At 36.7% G+C, this 18,292-nt stretch overlaps 1 protein-coding gene across 1 annotated transcript; it reads left to right on the forward strand.

Annotated features, from left to right (window-relative positions):
* Positions 1-3,678: 3,678 nt before the first annotated feature.
* On the forward strand, positions 3,679-4,479 carry LOC125470280. The gene has a single exon (XM_048569123.1). It carries the CDS (start codon positions 3,679-3,681, stop codon positions 4,477-4,479), a length of 801 nt encoding a protein of 266 aa, XP_048425080.1.
* Positions 4,480-18,292: the final 13,813 nt, after the last annotated feature.

Here is an 18,292-nt window from a genome sequence, read left to right on the forward strand (position 1 = left end):
TTTTGATTGGTGTGGCTGGTTGTGGACCACACACACACTCCCAAATCCCCCACACCCTTTTCCCCTATCCCTGCACCCTGTCCTGAGTCCCTTTCCCTTCCCATTTTCCCTATAACGTACGAACACACACACAAACCACCCAAATCGTCACAGATCGAAGGAACAAAATACATATCCACGCTCGTGAGGCTCGTGGGAGTCCAACCATACCCATTTCAGGTAAGGTTACCTTCGTTTTCACGTCGAACTCATGATGTCCGATTTGAGGTACTGTTCATGCACACGTGATTTCTCACATTTTAGGGAATTTCAAGCTTGTAGGAAGCTTGGTGAGGTCCCTAGGAGGCTCGGGGTGGTTCGTTTGAAGGTTTTGGACGTCGGGATCGTGAGTTTCGAGGTTGGCCGGAGTTGGGGGGATTTTCCAGGTGAGATTTCATGGATTTTAGCACTTGAAAGTGGTATGATTGTGTTCCTTGTGTTGTAAGCTTCAATTTGGTACCAATTTTGTGAAATTTGGTTGAAAAACGAAGAAGATAGGACGTTTTAAAGTTTTCCCGATTTTCCGGCGCCGGAGGCTCGCCAGAGAAGACGACAGAATATTCTGTCAAATCTGACGGAATATTCCTGACGCCGTTGACGGTTACCGTTAGGGATAACAGAATATTCCTGATGGCGTCAACTGACGCCGTCAGGGTGCCAGGCACGTGCCTGCACGTGGCCGGCGCGTGTGGCCGTGCCTTGGCTGGCGCATGTGGCTGTGCCTTCGCCGGCGTGTGGGGGCGCGTGCGACGGTGAAAAATTATTTTAAAAATATGGGGATGTTCCTGAGGTTGAGTAGATCACGTTGGTGTATTCATACACCCCATTTGAGCAATGTATGAGAAGTTATTTCTAAAGTTTGGTTATGTGCTTTAAAATTAACGTTTTTATAGTTGTTTCGCATATAGGTGAGACGTATCCCGAGGACGAGCGTGGTCACTCGAGGCAAGGGGGTTATGACCCTTCTATTTATCAGTGAGTGGGCTTTTGGTTTTCCATATATACCTATATACTTATACTTTTCCCAGAAATTGATTTTGAATTGTTTATTCGTTATATGCCATGCATTACATTGCCATTTGTTATGCATTATTAGTTATATATATATATATATATATATGCATGTGTATTGCTGCCGCGGACGCACTGGTAAGTGCCAGGTGAGTATGACTTTATATTTACATCCAATAGTGATTTTAGAGACTTAGTGAGCTCGTAACCTGCACTTCCGGTGTTAGTGCTCCCGCCCAGAGTAGGGCACAGTCCTTCACGTGATGTTCACCTCCCGCACCACATGCTCATCTTGGATCCATGTTAGGTGCACAGTCCTGTCGTACAGACCACTTTAGGTGGTTCCGACTCATAGGTGACCCGCGATTATTCGCTCAGCCTTCACGTGATCGTAGCACTAGAGCGTATTTATATTACACCCAGGCCTGTCGTATAGACCACTATAGGTGGTTCCGACTCGTGTGCAGGTATAGCTAGTGAGATGGAGATTCGAGCTCTAGATTCAGCCGTACAGGTCACGTTAGGTGACTCCGGCTGACAGTTACTTGTTATTGATCGATGTTTCCTGAGCATTGGCATATTACTTCGAGGCATATTGCATGGCACGCTTTTTGAGCATGTTATATATATATATCTATATTCTATTTTCTGGGAAGTATACAGGTTTTACGGCAAGGGGTTAGAACTTATTTATTGAATTGGTTTTCGAAAAGTTTTGTTTTTGCCCACTCACACTTTTGTTTTGCACCCCTCCAGGTTCTAGTTGGCTAGCACGTTTGGTGGATTCCCTGAGGACTTTCCCGGCATATCTGACAGACCGTCACCAGTGTAGGACCACCTTCGGGTGTGCTTTTGTTGTGTCGTTGCTTTTGGACTGCTTTAGGCTTGTTGGCTCTAAACTTAGGGTTCACACTCACTTGCACTTGTTTTATTACTTTGTGTAACGCTAGTTTTTAATTATTCGTACTATTTCTATTATTATTTTATTAGCTTCCGCATTGTGCACTCGGTTACGTCACTTCCACGTGACGGCCAGCATGCCTCGATCTTGATCGGGGTGTGTCAACATTAGTACTTGTACATGGAAAATAATTTACCTATAACAAAAGAAATGCAGTTTAATGTATAAAATCAACAATATTATGTTCCACTCAAGTTTATACAACAACAAAACGTGTCTAACATATATAACAATACATAGAAAATAATTTACCTACAAGTTAGAGGAATGTTATTTGATTCAAAATATATAATATAGGTGCATTATTTTTTTTTAAATAATTGGAACAAACTAATTTACCTGCCAATTAATATGGATAAAATTGCTACAAAATATATCATGAAAAAAAAAAAAACTACTTTTCTAGTTTAACATAGATACGGTTAATGCAAACACTTTTTTCATTTTATTTCACTTTTTCTACTACTTTTAATTTGGCATAAATTTAGTAATTTGAAAAAGGGACCATAAAGTATAAGTGGCATGAGTGTAAATAAATTGCATTAATAGGTCAATAATGTTCCTATATGTTTGCAAGTTTTAAATTTGGGCTTCAATTGGATCTTTAAAGATATATGGGTTTTTATCAAAAAATAATGAATTGTAAGGGCCAAAATCCAAAGCACCAAAATGGTTGACAGTCAATATACACACACACGGATATACAAACACACAGAGAGAGAGAGAGAGAGAGAGAGAGAGAGAGAAAGAGAGAGAGAGAGAGAGAGAGAGAGAGAGAGAGAGAAGAAAATTCTATCACAGAGAAACAACATAAATTAACAATGGAGAGAAAAGATGTTGACAGAAATTTCCCATATATAAAGTAATTATCCATGTATTAACTTAATTAATATAAGAAAGATCCTACTCAAAAACGTGTTCTCATTTTCCAGGAAAATATGTGTATGATACAGGAGGAGAAATCCCCCAAGCAATCACATGCATCCGCAATCAAAACATCGTTAAAGATTTCTTCATAACTGCGTTGCACATGTTAGAGTATAGTGCTTAAGATTGAGGCACTTGTCATAATCCTATCATATCAGTTAGTTAGGTTGTTAGCTTTGTAGCTTATAATAGCTTATATAAGACTAACCTCATGTAATTACTTACTGATTAAGAAATATACAGATTGTTCTTCGTCTGTCTCTAAGATTTTTTTCTCTTTCTAAAACTTCTCCTCTGTTCTTCCTTCAATATACAAGATTACAGTGTATGAATGATCAATTGATATAGCTTAACATGGTATCAATTGCCATTGTAGCTTACGTGTGATGTTTCGATCCTTTTCTGCTTTCGCACATTCTTTCTCGGATCGATTATCTTCTTCGATTCAGTACTTCGTCTTCTCCAATTTCTTGTTTCTACAATGTCTAGGGTTTTGGTATCGATCTTCAGTTCTTGATCGGTTTTCTATACATATTGCACACCACGTGTTTGTTGTATTGTCTCAATGGTAATTGGAGCTTGGAATCATGATGGTAACTGCTTCGCAACTTCAGCTGCTTCAATCTTTGGTTATGGCTCTCATTCCGTCCATCTCTACGTCGATTAATGTCAAGCTTGATGATTCAAACTACCTCAATTGGCACTTTCAGATGTAGCTTTTACTCGAAAGCAATGGAATCATGGGGTATGTTGATGGCTCTACTCCCTACCCATCTCAACATGTCTCGATGTCTGGCAAATCTGGTAACAATTCTCCTGTTACTTCTTCTACTGCTGCGAATGATGAATATGTCGTGTGGAAAATGCATGATAGAGCCATTATGCAATTGATTACTGCAATGTTATCCCCTATTGCTCTGTCCTGTGCCATTGGTAGCACTAGCTCCAAAGATTTGTGGGTTAGGTTAAGGGAACAATTTTCCACTGTGTCTAGAACTAACATTTTTCAAATGAAGTCTAATTTGCAGACAATTAAGAAGGGATCCGATTTAGTTTCTCAGTACTTCCATCAAATTAAGGAAGCTAGGGACTATCTTTTTGCTGCTGGAGTGTATTTTGTAGATGAAGACATTGTAATCCTTGCAGTGAATGGGCTACTAGCTAAGTATAACACCTTCAAATGTGTCATAAGGGGGCGTGAAAGTGTGATTTCACTTAAAGACTTCAAATCACATTTGCTTGCAGAAGAAGCCATTGTTGATAATTCCACCATTGCACCTTTCATGACAGCTATGGTTGTTAACACAGGCCCATCTGCTTCAAAAGGCTCTAATTTTCATACTCGTGGTTTCTCTCACACTCCTGGTCAATCTCAGTTTGCTATTGGAGGTTTCAAACCATATACTGGGAATAAGAACAAGAGTAAAGGCAGATTCAATCAGGGCTCTAGATTTTATAATGCTAAACCTGTGTTTTCTACTCAAACACATGTGCTTCCCAACTCTAATCCTGGACTACTTGGTCAGTCACCTGGTTCATAGTTTGGTAGTCATTCTGCACCAATGATTCAAATATGCCAGTTATGTAACTCCGAGGGTCACACTGCTTTATTTTGTGGATCTCCTTCCCCTGAGAGAAACAAATGTCAGATTTGTGGTAGAAGTAATCATACCACCTGGTATTGCTTTTATAATGACAAGGGTCCAAATTATATTGGGATGCATAATACTGGAGCTTATTCTTCGCAGTCATCTTATCATATGCAACCACATACTGTCAACTACTCTTTATTCACACTTTCACAGTTTCAATCCTAGCAACCTCCTATGCAAGCAATGCACACAGTGCTTAATTCTGCATCTCAGTCATCCAGTTCTCAAGGTTATCCTCAGGTGTGGATCACTGATTCCAGAGCAACTAATCATATGACAGCGGATTTGACCAACCTGTCTCTAGCATCGCCATATCTAACAAATGAAACAATTCAAACTGCAAACGATGAAGGTTTGACAGTATCTCATGTTGGTCTTTTAACTATTCATACACCAGTTTTTTCACTCAAACTGTGCTCCATGTTCCTCAATTAACTCAGAACCTTCTATCAGTACATCGAATTTGTCTTGATAACAATTGTTGGCTTATTTTTTTATGCTTATTGTTTTTGGATTTAGGACAAAGCCCACAGGGAGGATCCTTTACAAAGGCTTGTGCAGTAATGAGTTGTACCCTATCCACTCCTTGACACCTTCAACCTCACAAAATATCTATTCAGCTAAGGCACTTCTTGGACAACTTGTGCAGTCTAATATCTGGCATCATAGGTTAGAGCATCTCTCAAAGAATGTTGTTTCTCTGATGTTGAATAAAGCTAATGTACCCTTTACAAAAACCTCTTTACCTGTAATGTGTCATACCTGTCTAGAAGGGAAATTTAGTAAGCTACCTTTTGAAAAGCATGTCAATAAGTCTGTAATTCCATTTGAGACAATTCACACTGATCTGTGGGATCTTGCACCATGTGTGTCAATTGATGGTTATAGATATTACACCATCTTTGTGGATGAATGTACCAGACATTGCTGGATTTTCCCATTAAAAAATAAGTCAGATTTGTTTCCTACATTTGTTGTTTTTCATTCCTTTATTGTTACTCAATTTTTTGCCACAATTAAGACACTTCAATCTGATGGAGAGGGGAGTATATCAGCAAAATGAAACAATTCCTCATTGAAAAGGGTATTTCACATCATTTATCCTGTCCATACATCCTTGAACAAAATGGGTTGGCTGAGAGAAAACATAGACACATCATTGAAACCACCATCACTTTGTTACAAACCGCTAAATTGCCATCCCAGTTTTGGTCCTATTCTTGTCAAACATCTACCTAACTTATAAATTGAATGCCCACTGTTGTTCTTAGTAATAAATCTCCTTTTGAAATGTTGTTTGGGACATATCCACTTCTTACTCATTTAAGAATATTTGGGTGTGCGTGTTTTCCTCTACTCGAGCCATATAATAGTACCAAGTTGTAGGCCAAAATTACAAAGTGTGTGTTTATTGGGTATGCCACAAAATATAAACGTTATATGTGTTATCATGTACCTACACAGAGAGTGTTTGTCTCTAGGCATGTCATATTTGATGAACAACACTTCCCATATACAGACTTATTGGCAACACATTCAACTACACTTGTATCACCACAAACACATCATAGTTCACATGGTCAGGTGCCTATGGTTTCTTCAGAAAACATCATTGTCTCACCTATACCAGATTCATCTCACAGCAGTCCTAGTGTCTCTACACCTGAAACAACAAATATACCAGCCTTAGTCTCATTATGAGCTCCAGCCTTTGTTTCAGCTGATATTTCTGCAAGTTCTCAGTCCATTACTGCTTCAAGACAAGCTTCATCTCTGATCTTTGTGGCACCTAACATAAGTCCTACTTATGAAGCAGAATCCCATGAGTTTAATCCTGCTACTCTGCAAGTGGTATTGTCTATTCCACCACTCAATTTGCATCCCATGCAAACTAGAAGCAAAAGTGGGATTATTAAAAAAAAGGCTCTCTTAGCAAATGTTCAAGATTCTGGAGGAATTTGATATGTCCTTGGTTGAACCAACAAGTTATAAATCAGCAACCAAAGTCCCTGTGTGGTTAGAAGCTATGAAAGAAGAAGTAAATGCATTACATGCTCAAGGAACTTGCAGTCTAGTTCCATTACCTGCTAACAAAAATCTGGTTGGTTGCAAATGGATTTTCAAGATTAAAAAGCACTATGATGGGTCCATTGCTAGGCACAAAGCATGGCTCATTGCTAAGGTTTTCAGTCAAGAACTAGGATTGGATTATGGGAAGACCTTTAGTCCTGTGGTTAAACCTACCACAATAAGGTTAACTCTTGCTCTTGCTGCACATTTCAATCGGCCTCTTAGACAATTAGATGTCAACAATGTATTTCTGCATGGCATTCTTCAAGAGGAGGTATATATGTCTCAACCTCCTAGTTTTGAAGATTAAACTCATCCTCATCTGGTGTGCAAGCTGCATAAGTCTTTGTATGGTTTAAAACAGGCTCCTAGGGCCTGGAATAAAAGGTTCACTCGGTTTCTTCCTTCTTTGGGATTTTCAAGCATATACTCTGATTCATCATTGTTTGTTAAACATGTTGGAAATGAAATTGTGGTGTTGTTACTTTATGTGGATGATATAATCATCAATGGAAGTGCATCTGATGCAATATCACAAGTTATTAATGCTCTTACTGCTGAGTTTGATACCAAGGATTTAGGGTCGTTACACTATTTCTTGGGCATACAAATCACCAAAACTGCAACTGGTTTGTTTCTGTCACAAACCAAATATATTCAGGATTTGTTGGTGAAATATGAAATGTTTGATGCTAAACCCTGTGATACACCATGCTTCCCTTACAACAGGTGCTCAAAGAGGATGGAGACCCTTATACAAATCTTGGTTTATATAGAAGCATAGTGGGGGCTTTACAATACTTAATTTTACAAGGCCAGATATTACCTTTTCAGTGCACCAAGTCTGTTAGATTATGCAAAATCCAATGCTGTCTCATTTCACTGCAATTAAACGCATTCTACGATATCTCAAGGGAACCATGCAATTTGGTATATCCTACATTAGGGGAGATTTGCAATTAAAGGCCTTTATTGATGTTAATTAGGCAGGGGACCCTAATGACAGAAGGTCAATTACTGGTTTGGTGGTGTTGTTCGGTAACAATCCTATTTCTTAGTCCTCTAAGAAGCAACAAACTGTTTCTCGATCTTCAACAGAAATGGAATATCGAGGATTGTCATTCACCTCAGCTGAGTTGGATTGGATCAAACAATTATTAGCATTCTTGCACATACCATTGCTTAATGTTGTTCTGTGACAACCTCTCTGCAATTGCTTTATCTTTTAATCCAGTTCAGCATCAAAAGACTAAACACATCGAAATAGATGTGCATTTTGTCAAAGAAAGGGTCTCTAAGAAACAACTCTCTGTATAGTTTGTGTCTTCACATGAGCAATTGGCTGATATTTTTACAAAAGGCTTAAGCAGTCCACTTTTTCGAACTCATTGCTGCAATCTCATGCTTGGTTCATCTAAGCATGATCTTGAGGGGGGATGTTATACAGTGATTAAGATTGAGACACTTGTCATAATCCTATCATATCAGTTAGTTAGGTTGTTAGCTTTGTAGTTTATAACAGCCTATGTAAGACTAACCTTATGTAAGAAATATATCGATTGTTTTTCTTCTCTCTCTAAGATTCATTTCTCTCTTTAAAACTTCTCCTCTGTTCTTCCTTCAATATACAAGATTACAGTGTATGAATGATCAATTGATATAGCTTAACAGCACAAGCAGCCTAAGAACCAATTCAGCTCACCTCATCTGACCGCCTGACATGCAGTTGGAAATATAGAAAAAGGAATTACAATTAAACAAAATAAATTGTGTTTACTTATACGGTTAGGTTACTCAAATTTCTTGGTACTTCTATGGAAACCAAACTGGAAGATACGAACCCTAACGTCCCTCCCAATCTGCTATAAATTCCAACATTCATGCAAAAGCCACAACTCTCGATCTCCTTTTTATACCTTCTGTGTACAAGTTTAATTAAGCTGATCATTAGCAATTATGTCTTCTGGTTGAGATTAGAATCCGCCAAATGCTCAGAGTGTTCTGGGAAAGGACAAGAAGAGATCTTCATTGTCCAAGTTATATTTTCATAGTGGTGGAGGCTTGTATCCGCGAAACGCTCAGAGTGCTCTAGGAAGGGACAAGAAGAAATCTTTGTCGTCCTAGTCATATTCTCAAAGTGATGGAGGCTTATATCCGCCAAATACTTATAGTGTTCTATGAAGGGACAAAAAGAAATCTGGGAAAAACAAGTGAAGAATTATATATGCAGACTGCTGTGGTAGGGTTATATACCATATTATTGAATTATTAATTAATTTGTTGGCAACTATGGCGGTATACATAATACATAGCTTTGTACCAAATAATTGATACAAATATTTCTTTTCAAGGTTAGATCATGTACATTATAATTTCTTAAGTTCAGTTAGCATTATTTTATTGTGAAAATGGGCAGGTGCTGCTAAGAACAAATCCCACTAGGATGTAACAAAATAAATGGATTAATATGTGTGTGTATATATATTATTTGATTTTTTTTTTTTTTGCAGTTGATGTTGCTTATATTTTAAGTAAGTAAAAAGGGGTAGAAAGCTATTTTAATAGCTCCCCCTATACCATTTAATTTAGAGAGTCATAATAAATACCAATAGAAATGGAATTTTTATTTAAAAATAGTAATTAAAACTAGAAGTCTTTAAGAGCTTTTTTTTTGGTCCTTGCTAAACATTATTGTGTGGCCACTTAGTACTACGGTCTAGTGGTATTCTTCTTCCTTCCCTTAGTATATGTAATATCGTTTGTTCAAAAAAAAAAAAATATTATGTGAATCTGGTAGGCCACCAATAATACAAAAAACAGCTTATGCAAGGAAAACAAGTTTGTCCTGTAAAGCAGTTGTCGATTCAAAACTGGGGTGACGAAGGTTAAGAAGTAAACAATTGCATGACTAAAAAAAAAAAAAAAAAAATATTGCCGCATAACCAATAGTTTTCATGTGGCAAAGACATTTGTCGCACCAAAGTTCAAGGGTTAAAGTCTGTCATCGCGTCAAGTTTAAGCTTACGATAGAGGCAAATGGTGGCATGGGGAATCAAAAGCCAGACAACTAGAGGGCCTGTAATATCTGGGTTATTTGATTGCCTTAGGCCGCAAGCTACCGCTACAGGTCCTCAACTTGCATGTCAATGTGGTTACCCATCCCAAGGTCATTTGGGAAGAAGAGGAGGTTGTAGTGTCAAGGTGTCACACATTCCCCATCCCCTAACAAGAATTTCATTGCGTCCTTTTTTAGCCGACGAAACAATTCCTTGCACAAGGTCTTACATAAACTTACATGGAGCTACTAAGTCATCATATTGCCGAGTCGAACATAAACTTTTGTGAACATGTTGATCTCTGGGAACTTAGAACTTGTTGGCAATATCCACGTGTTGAAAGGTTGTTAGATTGATAGAGTTGGTTATTTCTGTTATGATTGGTTATATCTGTTAGCTTTGGAGCTAAGCTTTGTGCTCTATATAACTGAGTGGTGAATCATATTGTAATTCATTCAAGTCTTTTGGTAATAAAGATCATTTCATTTCTTCTCTGTTGGCTCTCTAGCTCTTCATCTTCTCAATTCTTCATTGCTCTTTAATTTTTCCAATGTAGTTAACATGGTATTAGAGCCACTAGGCTCACGCCTTTGATTTTGGTGGTTCCATTTCCCATTATTTTTCATCTGTTTCTAGCTTAGTTTCTTTCCAAATTTTCATTAGATTTTTGGTGCTTCTGTGATTATTCTTGGGTTGATTTTTTTGTGATTGTTAGGATCGGGATTATTACGATTGTTGGGTTGACTGTTTTGGTTTGAAAAGCGCATTGTCAAGAGGCACCACACCTTTGTTCTACATAAACATATAGTGAGGATAGAGATTCATCAGCAGTGGCGACCAGTTTTCGACAAGAACTGAAGCAATGCTGAAAGTTTCAATCTTCGGGGCTATTCTTCCGCTGTGATTGTTGAGGGTTTCTTTCTGTTCACCGAGTTTTCTGGTAGCTGGTGATTTGCTGGAGTTTCTCTGACGGGATTTTCTGATCACGAGCTCAAGTCTTATGTTTTGTTACTAAATTCTGCACTTCATCTGTTTGCTTAAATGCCATAGTGAAAATTTGTTTCTTCGATGTGGTTTCTTGTATGCAAGTTTGTCTGTTAAGGCCGATAGCCATTTTCCTGTGAGATTGTTGAAGGAATACAAAGGCCAATAGCCATTCCTTTCTATTGAATAGTTTGTTCTTAATTGCTTGAGATTTCTGCACTTGAAGAGGCCGATAGCCAGAAGTGTGTGTAGAATTCTTGTTGTGACAAAGATTGACATGTGCGTTCCTTGGTGGCCATAGAATTCTTATTGTGACAAAGATTGCCTTGTACGTTCCTTGGTGGCCATCGTCTTCCACTCATGGTGGTTGTTCTCGGAGATTCTTCTCGGTGTTGAAGATTCATCAAAGCTATGGTGTTCGAGTTCTTGAAGTTTAGTTGGCGTTATGCGTTCATCTCTGGTTTCTCGAGTTTTTGTGTTTTCTGCACTCTATGTGTTTGTGAAAATGCTTCAAGATTATTTGCTCTGGGTTTGTTGATTTTTTGTGCGAAAGAAAACAAGGCCGATGCCATCTTTTTGCAATCTTGATTTGGGATATAAGGCCAAAGCCATTATCTTTGTGTAAGTTGTTTGTTTCCTCCACAAGGTCAATAGTCGGAGTGAAAAGTTCTGTCTCAGATATTGTGTGTTACTCCTTAAAGGCCGATAGCCGAAGTAATGTTCTTGAAAAGTCTTGTTTGTTGTTATTGTGTGCAACTCCATTAAGGCCGATTGCCGGAGTGTAGTTCTTGTTGAAATATTGATTAGTAATTCAAGGTTGATAACATTTGAAGCAGAGAAGAAACTGATTTGAAGCAAAGAAGTTGTTGATGTCTGACAAAAGTACTTTGAATACTGCTTTCAGCTTTTGGAAGATTGGCGTACCTAAACATGGGAAATTGGGTTACTTTTACTTGGCTCCATTGATTGGTCTGCTTCAATCTCAAATTGGGAAGTTCCAGTTGAGATAGAGGGAAGATATTGGCAATATCCACATGCTGAAAGGTTGTTAGACTGATAGAGTTGGTTATGTCTGTTATGATTGGTTATATCTGTTAGCTTTGGAGCTAAGCTTTGTACTCTATATAATTGAGTGGTGAATCATATTGTAATTTATTCAAGTCTTTTGGTAATAAAGATCATTTCATTTCTTCTTTGTTGGCTCTCTAGCTCTTCATGTTCTCAATTCTTCATTGCTCTTTAATTTTTCCAAAGTAGTTAATAGAACTGTCTTTAAAAAAAAATGTTAAGAAATTTGTTATTAATCATAATAGAAATTAACATGTATTACAATTTAAAAATAATATACTTTTACCTATCGTCGCTTCTCCAACCTATGGGAGAAGGGTCCTAAACCGGAGTGGTGAAGAAGTTTCTTCTTCGACCTATTGGTCTTCTTTGTCTTAGCTCTGTTATTTTTTATGGTATGGCTGGAGGTGCCTATGTTGGTCTTGGTGCTCGGTATGGTGCTGCAGGTTTTCCACAGGTGAGATATGTGCCAACGTATGGTGATTTTCTAGTTAGTTTACAGTGTCAAGTGAATATTGAATCTAACTTTACATTTTGCTCATGGAATTTGTTATTTATCCCTTAAATAAATTGGACTAAACGGATTTCAATTGTAACCTTTTAGTTGAATTTACCATGAATTAGAACTTTTGTTGGGGCTTGTTTTATGAACATGATAATAGATTGTTTATCACTGGTTTCTTGTCTTCATTTTGGAATGAGGATCCTCTATGGATCCTCTTTGTGAGGATCCTGGAGATCCTTTAATCGTGTTCATTTATTGTATATCATGCGGTCAAAAATCATTTTAATTTTTTTTTTAAATTGAACATAAATAGTACTTGAGGAAAACTGACCGTACGATTTATAATAAACGGACACGATTAAAGGATTCCTTGGATCCTCACAAATAGGATCCTCATTCTTCATTTTGTGCTTTGTTAGCGGTTTGAGTTCCTTTATACATATTATTTAATAGGTAATTTAGCTAAAAATCAATAGAAATTTTACTATTTTAACTATATATTTAGGGCATATTTTTGTTTTGGATTTAATCAATGCTATATTTTTATTAACTAAGCACAAGTCAATGATGAGTGCCACATGAGGTTTAAGTCATTATGAATAGTTAGAACTTGACTCTTCTATCATCTCTCTATGAATGTCATATGGGCTTTAAGCTATTATAACTAGTTAGAACATGAATATTCTCTCTTTCTCTCTTCATTTACATGGAGGAGTCTACTCAATGAAACGAAATGGAACTAAAAAACTGACACTGCATTGCATTGTCTGAATCCAAATCTAACAAACAGAATCCAAATGTCTGAATATAAGGAAGCACAATAACCACCGATGCAACGGAAAAAACCAATGAACTAGAGCTTGCAGGGAGAAAGGTGAGATGGAAAAGACCAGAGTTTGGGACACTTAAAGTGAATTATGATGTAGCTTGGGATCCACAATCACATAAAGGTGGAGTAGGATGGGTTATAAGGGATTTTGTCGGCCTGCTGCACTCTTCAGGAGGATCGAGAGACATGTCTTCCATTCTGTTGAAATGGCTGAAGCTACTGCGTTGAGGGCAGCGCTGCAGGAGTGTGGAAAAGAAGGCATCCAGTTTACTGAGATTGAAATTGATGCAAAGACAATATTGCATATGATCAATAAAAAAACTGGAACAGATCGATGCATATTTGGAGGGTATGATTCACGACATCTGGAATCTTGCTCAAACATTCCGAAATGTAAAGTTCACGTATGCCCATTGGAAGTGCAACCACGCCGCTCATATTGTTACCTCTTATGTCTCCAAGTATGGAGGTGTCTATTTATGGGATTATAGTGGCCCAGATTTTATTTTCTATATCATGGTGGAAGATGTAAACATTTCAATTAGAATCTAATAAATTTTCTCTTTAAAAAAAAAAAAAAAAAAAAACTAGACTAGGAAACGGACACTGCATTACGGTGTCTGAATTTAAATTGGCATTTCACCCTATGTATTATGATGCATCAAAATAATTTAGGACTTATTTAGTATAGGTGAGCAAATAATTTAATCCTTTCCCCCAAATTACATGGGATAACCCGCGTATGAAGCCCTACGAGTCCCTCTTTATGCCAATGGATGAAGGGCTCATATCTTAATCTACAGGCTCTCCACGCATGCATAGGTGTGTGCATGCATCCATATTAGTTTCCTAGTTAAGAAAGAAAGAAAGAAAGAAGAACTCGTCAAAGACCTGCATGTAGTAAGTTGCTGCACAATTTCTCATATTTTTCCGAGAAACGCAAATAAAGGATTGATCAGTAGGTAAGACTGACGGTCCATTTACAAATCAGAAATACTTGTTCGTGATCAGAAGGGAGGTGCCTGCCGAGCGAAGAAGAAGAACAAATAAGAAATAAGACATGTTAATGGCACACGAAATCTAGTATATAATTTCCCAGCTGCAACAGTGGGAAATCAAAAACATACGGCTAGTAGAACCACGTTTTTGCATATTATATATATATATATATATATATATATGTGGTCAACACGTTTTGACATTAACCATGTAATTTCCACTTAAATATCAAAACAAATTAATCCTCGTAGCTCCACAGGAATGGGTGGCACATATCGCTGATAATATAGTTGTGGCTCAAGAGATTCCGAAAAAATTGTCGAGAAGAATGCTGAAGACCCATTCCAACCGCCAGCGTTCCCCAGTTCAAAATACGCATGCAGGGTGGCTTCCCAGTGTGGTCTAACTTCAAACTCTTAATTACACGTTACATATATATCTTCAAATATTAATAAACCAAGTTATAAATTTGACATTTCAACTAGAAGGTATTTCAGCTTAGAATTTAGTATTTTAACTAAAAAAATTGGTACACTTACCACATTTTTCATATCACATTCGAGTCACCTTTTTAATAGAAATAGGATCCACCATCACTGTAGTTCTCATCTCTGTTAAAGAAGTGGTAGTACCAATATGGTATGAAAAATGTTGTAAAAGTAGCAATTTTGCAATACAAAGCACGATTGTAAAGCCAAATCCAGCTCCATACAATCCTAAAGGGGGGATTATAAAACTCTATAGGTCTGATGATTTTGGTTTAAGGTTAGTTTTAATAATTCTACACATGTTAATATTTAGGAAAATGATAAGGAGATCAAAATTTTTACCATTTTTGTAGATTGCAGAATGTGACGGTTGATATGGTCATGTGGTGTACAAAAGATGATAACAAAAATTAATCTCTCTAACATCATCGAATAATTTTAGTTATTCGCTACACTGCCGTAGCATGTATGCTGCATAGTATTGTGGACATCACATTAAATTATTCTCATACTATGTATCCACGTATGATTTTATATGACTCAGATGGGGGATACACATTTTTTTGACACATTTTATGACATTTTCTTAGGACTCACTCCGTTAAGTTTTTGACACTCATTTTTAGACCATCCTTGCACAAAATTAGACAAATTCAAAATCATTAATACATTCATTTGTAGTGAAGAAAATAGACAAATACGTTCTAAAAAGAACTAGTAAAATAACTAGCATGTAGTCCAACAGTTATACATGTTTTTACATGTTTTGGACTCGGATAATATTTGATGGAGATAGATAGTTTGAATCGTTGAAATACATTATGGAGTAGGCCCTAAGATATATGTATCAAAAAATATGTCCTCCATATATATATATATATATATAGAGTGGAGAGAGACTAAACGTATTTGTATAGTGAAGGTACTACTTGCCTTGATAAATTATCACCCATTCACCTGTTATTCATGTTAGTTGAATTTAAGACCTCTTATTACGTAATTTGCTACTATAGTTGTGTATTTAATTAATACTATCGTCATCTCGACGGTCAATTGATGATTGTATTCAATATATATAATTTTAAGTAGAAGATTACAATAGTTAGGATGGTTAAGTCAGTTTTGCAAACAAATGAAAATTAAAGCCGTTTAGAATATCGATCATACAATTTGGATATATATGGTTCTTAATGAAAGTCATTATTTGCTGTTTTACATTCCATACCTATAAAGATTAGACTACACTGCACCTCTTAAGATATGCATCGGTGTGGATCTTCAAACATTCGTTAAACCGTGTTTCGGAGAAGATTAATATTTTACAGGCCAACATTTGTTGTGAAATATGAAATCGGAGACCACATACAATATGATAATTCTTTTGTGTGTTTCGATTACATGTGCAAGCCTTTCTCTTCATTTCCTTAAATGGTTGATGAAAGTCAACATATATATACACACGAATATACACACAGAGAGAGAAGAAAATTCTTTCACAGAGAAACATCAGAAATTAACAATGGAGAGAAAAGATTTTAAAAGAAACTTCCCATATATAAAGTAAATATCCATGTATTAACTTAATTAATAATAGAAAGATCCTAGTCAAAAACTTGTTCTCATTTTCCAGGAATATGTGTGTATGATAGAGGGGGAGAAGAGAAATCCCCCAAGCAATCACATGCATGCGCAATTAAAACACCGTCAAAGAGTTCTTCATAACTGCGTTGCACACGCGGCCTAAGTACCAATTCTTCTCACCTCATCCGACCACCCAGCATGCAGCTATAAATATAGAAAAAGGAATTAAAATTAAACAAAATAAATTGTGTTTACTTATGCGGTTAGGTTAGTCTAATTTCTTGGTACTTCTGGGGAAACCAAACTGCAAGATACGAACCCTCTAATCGGCTATAAATTCCAAACATTCAATGCAAAAGCCACAACTCGATCTTCTCTTTATACCTTCTGTGTACAAGTTTAATTAAGGTGATCATTAGCAAATATGTCTTCTAGTGGAGATTCAAATCCGCCAAATGCTCAGAGTGTTCTAGGAAGGGACAAGAAGAGATCTCCATTGTTCCAGTCATCTTCTCATAGTGGTGGAGGCTCGTATTCGCCACACGCTCAGAGTGCTTTAGGAAGGGACAAGAAGAAATCTTCGTCGTTCCAATCATCTTCTCAAAGTGGTGGTGGCTCGTATTCGCCAAACACTCAGAGTGCTTTAGGAAGGGACAAGAAGAAATTTGGATAAAACAAGTGAAGAATTATACATGCAGACTGCTGCAATAGGATTATATAGTATATTATTGAATTATTGATTAATTTGTTGGCAACTGGGGTTATACATAATACACTTGGACATAAATAAGCACAGTTGCATATTTATTTACAAACTTGAAATATTTTTGTACCAAATAATGGATACAAATATTTCTTTTCAAGATTAGAACATGTACAGTATAATTTCTTAAATTCAGTTAGCATTATTTTATTGTGAAAATGGGTGGGTGCTGCTAAGAACAAATCCCATCAGGATGTAACAAAATAAATGCATTAATATATGCATATATATTATATATATTATTTGGTTTTGTTGTACGGTTGATGTTGCTTAGAGTTTATGTAAGCAAAAAAGGGTATCACTTAGTACTATAGTTTAGTAGTGGTATTTCTCTGCACTTGTAAGTGAGAGGTCTTAGGTTTGATTCACTACAAAGACGAATTTGAACCATATTATTGTAGATAGTATTGTGAGGGTTAGCCCAACCCCAAACCCCCTTAGTGTAGATAATATTGTTTGTTTAAAAAAAAAACAAAAGAAAAAAAAGAAGGATAGAAAGCTATTTTAATAGCTCCCTAAAACATATATTCTCCAACCATACTATTTAATTTAGGGAGTCATAATAAATAGGGTAAAGTAAAAAAAACTACCTCAACTATTGGTGTCACGACACTTTCTTACCTCATCTTTTAAAATTGACAATGTCATACCTCATCTTTAGAATTTGGTCTAATGTTATACCTTCCGTTACTTGGCCATTTACTTTTCAGTTAAATGCTGACGTGGGTTGATTCGGGACCCACTTTCTATTAAAAAATCATTAAAATATTATTAAAAACTAAAAAAAAATTTATTTAATATTATTTAAATATTAAAATAATAATAAAAAGTAAAAAAATAAAATAAAAACCATCAATTCGTCCCTCCCCTCCCCCTGCCCCCTCCTCTATCTTCTTCCCATCTTCATTTTCTTCCCCCACCTGCAAACCCAAAAAAAAAAAAAAAATTTTGAAAACCCATCAACCCCCCCTTGTGGAAGAAGAAGAAGGAGAAGGAGAAGGAGAAGAAGGGAGATGAAGAAGAAGAAGAGGAAAAAAATGAGAAGGAGGAAGAAAAAAAAAATTCCCCCCCTGGGCGTGGAAGAAGAAGAAGGGAGAAGGAGAAGGAGGAAGAAGAAGAAGAAGAGGAAGAAAAGGAGAAGGAGGAAGAAGAAGAAGAAGAGGAAGAAAAAAAAACATTTGAAAACCCATCAACCCCCCTGCGGAAGAAGAAGAAGGAGAAGGAGAAGGAGGAGGAAGAAGAAGAAGAGGAAGAAAAAAAAAAAATTTGAAAACCCATCAACCCCCTTGCGGAAGAAGAAGGAGAAGGGGAAGGAGGAAGAAGAAAAAGAAGAGGAAAAAAAGGAGGAAGAAAAAAAAA

This window comes from the organism of the source record quoted next, unplaced genomic scaffold (genome assembly GCF_019419815.1).
Source record: "Pyrus x bretschneideri cultivar Hongxiangsu unplaced genomic scaffold, Pyrus_bretschneideri_v1 Contig5, whole genome shotgun sequence".
NCBI lineage: Eukaryota > Viridiplantae > Streptophyta > Magnoliopsida > Rosales > Rosaceae > Pyrus > Pyrus x bretschneideri.